The 9,760-nt window shown below is 37.1% G+C and overlaps 1 protein-coding gene across 1 annotated transcript; it reads right to left on the bottom strand.

Annotated features, from left to right (window-relative positions):
* Positions 1–8,540: 8,540 nt before the first annotated feature.
* On the bottom strand, positions 8,541–8,939 carry LOC126618164 (uncharacterized). Its single transcript, XM_050286250.1, has one exon. It carries the CDS (start codon positions 8,937–8,939, stop codon positions 8,541–8,543), a length of 399 nt encoding a protein of 132 aa, XP_050142207.1.
* Positions 8,940–9,760: the final 821 nt, after the last annotated feature.

Raw genomic sequence — 9,760 nt, 5'->3', positions numbered from 1 at the left:
GACGTCGGATTTAATGTCGCTTATAAGCATCGTAAACATACATTTTAATATTTTTAAATACTGGTGTCGCTTTTAAACCGATGTAAACATACATTTTAATATTTTTAAATACTGATGTCGCTTTTAAATCAACGTAAAAATACATTTTAATAATTTTAAATACTGATGTCGCTTTTAAACCGATGTAAAATTACATTTTAATATTTTTAAATATTGGTGTCGCTTTTAAACCGACGTAAACATACATTATAATATTTTTAAACATTGGTGTCACTTTTTCTACAACTAGAGTTTCCTAAAGGATACATTCACTACTATAAAATGGTCTTATAGTGTCAGTGGGTGGTGTCGGTTTAATTTAATATAGTGGCGGATAAGATAGTTGCGACACTAACTTAACATGACGTCGGATTTAATGTCGCTTATAAGCGTCGTAAACATACATTTTAATATTTTTAAATAGTAGTGTCGCTTTTAAACTGATGTAAACATACATTTTAATATTTTTAAATACTGATGTCGCTTTTAAACCGACATAAAAATATATTTTAATATTTTTAAATACCGGTGTCGCTTTTAAACCGACGTAAACATACATTATAATATTTTTAAACACTGGTGTCGCTTTTAAGCGACATAAAGTATCAGTGTAGGGGCATAATGTCGGTTTGAACCGACGCAAAATTGTCCTTATTTCGACGCCACACAAACTTGTCCTTATTGTTTTTAAATTTTTTAAAGTCTGCGTCGATTATGAGCGACATAGATTTTAGTTTTTTAAATATTTTGAAACCTGGTGTCGGTTGTAAGCGACAGCTTGATGGTATTTATATCCCCCCCCCCCGCGGCCGTCGGTGTTTTCTTCTTCCTCTCTTGCATTTTACTTATTCGTTCTTCCAATTTACAAACTCTCCCGTGTTCTCTCTCTTGCGCTTTTTTTATTTGTTCTTCCAACTTCATTTGTTCCTTCTTCACAACAGTAAATTTTTCTTGCTTCTAATATTTTTATTTTCTCCTCTTATGTTTAATTTTTATTTACAATTTATTTTTGTAGGGAATTTATTTGAGCTGGTTGAGTACATAAAGAGTTGATCGGCGTCGGAATTCTTCCATATTCAGGTTTCTACAACTAAATTCTTTATTTTTAAATTGTATAATACACAAGTTTATTTATTTAAAAATTCTAATTTAAGTACTTAGATAATTTTCTACTATTTTTGTTAAATTAATAAATATTTAGTCGAATTAATTAATTTTGTCACTTGAATTGTTATGAGAAAATGGAAATGAATACTATTTATAAGCATTTATGTTAAACAAACATAAGAATATATTATGTTAAATTAATTTGTTTTGCACTTTAATTGTTATTTTAATTTGTTTTTGTTGTCATTTTGATAACTTTTGGTTGTATTTATTACAATGGATTAGATGAACATAATTTTGATAACTTTTTGTTGTAATTTTAATTTGTTTTTACTATAATAGGTGTTGAAAATTAAAAGATTGGAATCGTGATAGAGTTCGAGGGTTGAAAGATAGAAATTGAAAATTCTAATAGTTATGCCTACATGATAGGGATTGAAAGATTGTAGGCATCTTAGTGTTCACGTAATATTTTGCGCTCGTAAAGTGGTAAAGCATGGACAAGAGTTGGTTGACGATACCTTGAAATTTTGAAGCATATACAACTGGAATTAATTTGTTTTTCGATCAAGCAGTTGCAAATGGTGTTGGTCCTAGTAAGTTAAGATGTCCTTGCAAAAGATGTTGTAATCAATATACTTTTGTTAAGAACACTATTGTTGAACATCTCATATTGTATGATATGGATAAAGATTATAAAAACACTTTGTGGCGACATCATGGCGAGCAAAACATTGGAGAACAAAATGTGGCAATTGGAGAAAAAGAAATAGGAGATGAGGTGATTGGCATGCATGATTTTCTTAATGATGTATTTGTCCAACCATTAACAGAAGAAGGTGTTGGGTCGTCTACTGAACCCCCTATTGGGGAAGGGCGTCCAAAAGAGGTGGAGACATTTTTTAGGTTGCTTGAAGAGGCAGATCAAGATTTGTGGCCAGGTTGTAAGGAGTTTAAGAAATTGGAAGCAGTTGTAAGACTCTATTAGATCAAGTGTTTAGCGGGAATGCCAGACAAGATATTCACCACTTTACTGGAGTTAATTAAAAGAATGTTGCTTGAAGGGGATTGTTTGCCTGAATCCTGTTACAAGGCAAAAAAAACTTATAAATGACTTGGGTCTGACATATGTGAAAATTGATGCATGTCTCAATGATTGCATGATCTATTGGAAAGATACTTTGGATTTGATCGTGTGCTCGGTTTGTGGTGAATCAAGATATAAAATTACCAATGCAGAGGATGGGTCGAGAAAAAAGATCACAGCTAAGGTTATGTGGTATTTTCCTTTAAAACCACAATTGCAACGATTTTTTATGTCGAAGCATACAGCTGAACATATGAGGTGGCACGCAACTGAATGTCCTAAGGATGAGTTTATGAGGCATCCTTCAGATTCTCCAGCATGGAAGCATTTGGATAATTTATATCCTGATTTTGCATCAGAAATTCGAAATGTCCGATTAGGATTAGCCAGTGATGGATTTAATCCTTTTGGGAAAATGAGGAATGACCATAGCACATGGCCTGTGGTGCTTTCTGTTTACAATTTGTCGCCTTGGATGTGCATGAAGCAACCAAATTTGTTGTTGTCTCTATTAATACCAGGACCACGCAGTCCTAGTAAAGAGATTGATGTATACATGCGTCCACTAATTGATGAGTTGAATGAGTTGTGGGAGGTGGGCGCTCCCACTTATGATGCGTATTCCAACCAAAGTTTGACGATGAAGGTTGTCGTCTTATGGACTATAAATGATTTTCCGGCTTATGGAATGTTGTCAGGATGGAGTACACATGGCTATAAATCCTGTCCACATTGCATGCATGATAAAGAATCTATTTACTTGCTGGCGAGTCGTAAGATTTGTTATATGGGGCATCGACGCTTTCTTGAAAATAATTATAGCTTTTAATGGTCGTCGAGAGCATCGTAGTGCACCAAGGCAGTGGACTGGTTTACAATGCCTCGAAGAACTTTGTACATTGAGATTTACTTTTGGAAAACCAAAGAAAGTTGCTTCAGTTGGGCAACACAGAAAAAGAACTTCGAGCAGTACAAGTAATAACAGTCAATGGAAGAAGAAATTTATTTATTATGAACTACCTTGTTGGAGGCATCTGTTGATTAGACACAATCTTGATATTATGCATATCGAGAAGAATATATGTGACAGTGTGGTGGGGACATTGCTAGATATAGAAAAGTCTAAAGATGGATTGGCTGCATGTGTAGATCTTGAAGTCTTGAATATAAGACGTAGTCAACACCTACATAGGGAAGGAAATAGAACATTTCTACCTCCAGCTTTGTTCACGTTGAAAAGAGAAGAAAAAACTGTGTTTTGCAAAGTGTTGTCTACTATTCGGGTCCCCGATGGATATTCATCAAATTTATCGCGATGTGTGCACGTGAATGAACGAAAAATACATGGGTTGAAAAGTCATGATTGCCATGTTTTAATGCAGCAGTTACTCCTGCTTGCAATACACCTAGTTTTGCCTAAAGCTGTTACTATGATTAGAGTTGAGTGTAATTTTCAGACAATTGTGTAGTAAGAAGAAGTCTGAGGAAGGATTCAAGCAACTGAATTCAAGAATTGCCTTGACATTATATCAACTTGAAAAAATATTCCCTCTTGCATTTTTTGATATAATGGTGCACCTTCTAGTTCACTTGGCAGATGAAGCAGCTCTTGCAAGGCCTGTTCAATATAGATGGATGTATCTAATTGAACGGTAATTAATAAATTTTTTACTATTGTAGTCATAACTTTAATTTATAATTATAATAATTTGTGTTTTGTTTATAATTATAGGTATTTGCAAACGTTGAAGCGCTATGTTAGTAATAAGGGTCATCCTGAAGGTTCTATTGCTGAAGCATATTTGGTGGATGAGTGCTTGTCCTTCTGTTCCATGTATCTTAGAGATGTCGAGTCTCGTTGCACTCGTAGAGGCCGCAATGAAGATGATATTGGACGTGGAGTGTCTGGTGGATTATCAATTTTTGACTCCAAATGATGTTATATGGGTTCAGGAGAAAAGGTGGAGCTCGATCTAAATGTTATTGATCAGTGCCATAGATACATTCTAAATAATTGTGATGAAGTTAACCCATTTAGAAGGTAAGAACTTTAATCATATGTCTTATTGTTTTATTGGTTTGCTTAACTTTGAAAAATTAATTATCTAAATTTGCACATAAATGCCCAGGCAGCATGAGGAATTCTTGAAAACTAAACATCATCGAGAAAGGTTAACTATGCGACAAATCAAGGAGCTAAGCAAGAAAGAATTTCCAGAATGCTTCAAGCAACATGTGAGTCGATACAACAGTCACATTATTTATTTATATTTTTATAATTTAATTATTACATGTTTATATTTATCATGTCAACTTTTATCTTCATTTTTATTACAGATGAATTCAATATGTCATCCTAATGACACGTTGATATCTCAAGACTTGCATTGGCTAGCTAATTATCCTAACAGGGTTGTGAGTAGATATAAAAGTCACATTGTTCATGGGTTCAGATTTCATATAAAATCTGTGGATGATAAGCATAAGAATCAAAATTGTGGTGTCTTTGTACCTGCAAATGTTCCTGGTGCAATTGGGCAAGTGAATTGTAATGGCAGAGTTGTAGATATGTTTGAGGTTAAATATTGTGGTCATGCTGAGGCGGGAGATAGGGGTCGAGCTATGATGTTATTTAAGTGTGAATGGGTTAATAGTGACAGTCCCCGAGGAATGAAGACTGATCAATATGGATTTACAATGGTGAACTTCAATCGATTAGGATTTAAAGAGGATCCTTTCATATTAGCATCACAAGCATTACAAGCATTTTACGTCGAGGACACAATTGAAAAAGATTGGCGTAGTTGTTCGAACGCAACCAAGGGATTTGTTTGACGTATTATAGGATAATGATGCAATTGATGATTATGCCATACCAAATTTGGATGATCAGATACTCGACCATGAAAATTTCCATACAAGGGTTGGCCTAGAAGAGACTCCTTTTCATGAATTATTACCATTGTCTACACAGTTCGCTAGTTATGCCAATGCCGATGACGACACAGCAGATGATGATATGGAATAAATATATTAATTGTTTTATGTGTTTTAAGTATTAATTAGACTATTCTTTTGCTTTTTATTACGAATTTTAACAACAAAAAAAATCGTTATTTTAATTTTTTTGTATGGGTTAAAAAACAAATTTTTTTTTGTATGGGTACAATTTTTTTGTTGTTGTATGGGTTAAACAATTATTTTTTTTGTATGGTTTAAACATTTTAAAAAAAAAAAACTATTTTCTTGTCGGTTTTAGGCAACGACATTGGGCGAATAATTTGAAATGCACTAGGCAGGAACTTTCCCTCTTGTTTTGCACGAGTCAGTGTTGGTTTTAACCGACGCCAAGTACATGTAATTCGATGCAACGTGAATCTCAGGTAAGCTAAGCAGAACTTAGTGTTGGTTCTAATCGACACCAAGGCAACTAAACCGACGCCACGTGAGTTTGTGAAACTATGTTTGGTGGTTGATTTAATGCGATGTGTGGTTTGATTTAATGCGGCGTGTGTCAGTATAGAATGTCAAAAGCTAGTGTCGGTTTCAATCAACACCACGTTCAATTAAAGCGATGCAAAGTGCAATTAAAGCGACGTGTGGTTTAATTTAATAAATTTTGTCAGAAGTAGTTGGCTGAGGGCGTATGTCAGTAATGATGGCAGAAGTCGTGTCGGTTTAAACCGACACCAAGTGCAATTAAAGCGACGCCTCTTTCAGTTTAGTAAATTTTGTCAGAAGTTGGTGTCGGTTTAAACCAACATCAAGTGCAATTAAATCCATGCCTCTTTCAGCTTATTTAAGTTTGTCAAAAGTGGTTGGATTAGATATGTGTCAGTAGTTGGTGTCGATGAAAACCAACACCAAGTCCAAGTTATTTCGACGCCCCGTGTTTTTTAATTCGATGTCAGTGAGTGAATGTCGGTTTGAACCAATGCCAACTCAGTATCCATATTTAAACCCCTTGTTTCCGTATTTCATCTGTGCTCTCGTTTCTTCCCTAATTTCTTTCTCCCCTTCTCTTTCGCAATTTCGTTTTTACTTCCATTTCTTCTCCCTTTTCAGTTTTTTTTTCTTCAGTTTTTGTACTTCCCCTTCCAGGAGCTGTTGCTATGGATTATCATTTTCTTGTTGGTTTTGTATTCTAGCTAGTTTGATACCTTCTTTGATAAATGATTTTTGTTTGTTTGGTATTTATAAGGAACAACTCAAGGAGGTCGGGGACCTTCAATACCCAATTGGAAGGAACAACGTTGTTCTTTTGATGCTTCCGGGAAACGCATTAGTGAAAATTCTAGTGCTTTTTCTAAGCATGTAGAGGTAGAGGTTAGAGATTGTAGATATATGCCATTGGTGAGTGATTGGCGTAAGATCAAGGAAGATGGCAGGGAAGCTTTTTGGAATAGAATAAAGGTATAAAAAAAATTTGTTACTTGAAGAGAGTAGAATAAGTCAATATTTATAGTAATTGTTAATTTGTTTGTATTTTATGATGAGTGTAGAAAACTATTATTTTTTAAGAAGAAGATATTCCGAAAATGCCAATGATCCGTCAAATGACAATTCATATTGTGGAGCATGCACATAAAGAATATAGAAATAAGTTAAAAAAAAAATTTATACTGATAAACTAGTTGAGGAGCAGCGGAAGACTCTTTCTAATGTGGATCCACAACAGTGGGCTGAATTGGTGACACATTGGAATAAGGAAAAAACAAAGGTAAATGTTTAATAATTTTTTTTTTCAGGAGATTGCTTCGAAGAATTTGGTGGCATAAAAATTTGTTTTATAAATTTGTTTTTTTTTCTTTAGGAGATTGCCTCAAAAAATAAGGATAATCGACGATTGAAAACAATGAATCACACAACGGGTGCAAAATCTTATGCAAGAATACGGGCAGATCTTGTAAGGGTTGTACATTTTGAAGAATTGTAGATAATTTTAAATTTAGTATATAATTGGTAGAAATTTATTTTTAATTTGATGGTTGCTGAAAATTGATTTTTTTTATTGACTTATAATTATAGCGAAAAAAGCATGGAAAGGAGGCGGATCCTTTTTCGTTTTTTCGTTACTGTCATACTCGGAAGGATAACTCTTGGATTGCTGAAACATTTGAGCTTACTGGGGTAATTGTTTTTTTTTTTTAAATTTTTATTGCAAGGCAACTATTGTCACATCCCAGCCCGGGGCGGATCACTTCCCGGGCCCGCTCCACTACCGTAGCACGATATTGTCCGCTTTGGGCTTACTATTCCCTCACGGTTTTATTTTTGGGAACTCACGAGCAACTTCCCAATGGGTCACCCATCCTGGGAGTGCTCTGGCCTCCTTCTCGCTTAACTTCGAAGTTCTGACAGAACCCGAAGCCAGTGAGCTCCCAAAAGGCCTCGTGCTAGGTAGGGATGAGAATATACATTTAAGGATCACTCCCTTGGGCGATGTGGGATGTTACAATCCACCCCCCTTAGGGGCCCGACGTCCTCGTCGGCACACCACGGCCAGGGTTAGGCTCTGATACCAATTGTCACATCCCAGCCCGGGGCAGATCACTTCCCGGGCCAGCTCCACTACCATAGCATGATATTGTCCGCTTTGGGCTTACCATTCCCTCACGGTTTTGTTTTTGGGAACTCACGAGCAACTTCCCAGTGGGTCACCCATCCTGGGAGTGCTCTGGCCTCCTTCTCGCTTAACTTCGAAGTTCCGACAGAACTCGAAGCCAGTGAGCTCCCAAAAGTCCTCGTGCTAGGTAGGGATGGGAATATACATTTAAGGATCACTCATCTGGGCGATGTGGGATGTTACAACTATGGAGGGGCATATTCAAACTACGATTGAGTTTGGGTAAGAGGATAGTGATGACCTTAGGACCCGGGTTTATGTAGAGACTATGGGTCCTGAGCGTCATAATAGAATACGTGGGTATGGACATGGTGTGACTCCGGATATGGTGTCGTATGCATCTTCTTCAGCTTCTAGTTCTAATTCTTCCAGAAGATCATCCAGGAGTTCAGTGGCAATGTTGTTCACTGAGAATAATGAATTGAGAAGGAAAGGAGAAGTTCATGCTAAAAAGGTGGCAGATCTAAAGGTTATGCTTGAAGAAACACGCAGCCAGCAACAAGTAAACAATCAGTTGTTTGCGGCGTTTTTGCAAAAATTTCAGCCCTCACCACCCTATAGCCCGAGAACCCAATAGTCAGGCCAAAGTCAGCCTTCTGCATGTTCATGCCCACAAGGAACCCAAATGTCAGCCCAAAGTTAGCCTCCTGTTGCACCTGTATATCCGTATATAGGCTATTATTAGCAACCTCCTTCACATCCGATGTATCCAACACAACCCATGCCATACATGCAGCAGCCACCCATGCCATACATGCAGCAGCCACCCATGCCATACATGCAGCAGCCACCCATGCCATACATGTAGCAGCCACACATGCCATACATGCAGCAGCCACCATATGAAATGCCCGCATATAGACCTAAGATGCCTTCTTCTGATAATGTTCCAATTTGAGGGTTTTCTGGAATGCTCGCAGGTGTTCCTGTAGATGTTGGCATGGGGAGGGTTTTTGGAACACAAAGAGGATCTGAAGAAGGATCTAGGAAATGAACTGGGTCACATTCGAGCTCCGCTTCTCTTGAGTAGTTTATGTGGTTTGCTTTCTTGTCGGATATGTATGACACTTGTGGTAGCATTTATGGTCTATGAAGAAAGATCTAGGCAAGTAACTTTCCACAGGCTTATTCTTAAACTGGGCTGGAAGGTTTTCTGGTTTCCTCCAGAATATAAGGCTGACTCAAGAATTTGAGGGTCAAAACAAGTCCATCAAATCTAGAGTACGTTTGACCCTAATGATATGGGATATTTTTGTTGTCGACAAAGTAATGGGTGTGGTATGGCGAAGCTTTGCTCTTTGGCGATGGTTTCAGCGAAAGGTTGTTAAAGCTTCTCGAGTTCTTTGGATAGGGCAGCGATGCTGGGTTTGGATTTGATTTAGACTCCTCTGTATGGGTTGTGTGGTTCTGCAGGAAGGGCATCATGTTGTAGTGATCTATTCCAACTCATCATTGATCATTCTGCTTCAATCTCTTACAGCATTTGTCCCCGATGCAGGAGTGGAATGCAACCTTTGTATTTAAATGGTCCTTCAGAGCACTACTTCTCAGCGACTCATCTATGCGTGGCAGCTTCAGTGTAAAGCGTCAATATCGTATCAACTGTTTTGAGTTATTTACCGAAGGACTTCGTGACCTTGACAACAACTGAAGATGAGTACTTGAGAGCAATGTTAGGCAAACAACCATGCAAAGATTTCAGGCAATCAGTTCTAGATCGGAAGTTTAATTTCAGTTTCTGACTGATTGAGTTTTTTCTTCTTGTCCTGCAGGTAAGAGCAAGGGCAAAAGAAAAGACAGGGAAAAAGCATGATATGGGATACTCTTGCTTTTAACCCTGATGATATGAGATACTCTTGCTCTGGTGTGGCTTGTTTGCATAAGTATTATCGGGGGGGGGG

The sequence above is a fragment of the Malus sylvestris genome, chromosome 4, assembly GCF_916048215.2.
Source record: "Malus sylvestris chromosome 4, drMalSylv7.2, whole genome shotgun sequence".
Classification (NCBI taxonomy): Eukaryota; Viridiplantae; Streptophyta; class Magnoliopsida; order Rosales; family Rosaceae; genus Malus; species Malus sylvestris.
The sequence above is the reverse complement of the archived record's forward strand: the minus strand, read 5'-3'. Positions and strand labels throughout refer to the sequence as shown.

Coding starts and splice junctions, on each gene's coding strand:
- LOC126618164 (XM_050286250.1), bottom strand. CDS start 8,939: ATGCTACCACAAGTGTCATACATATCCGACAAGAAAGCAAACCACATA.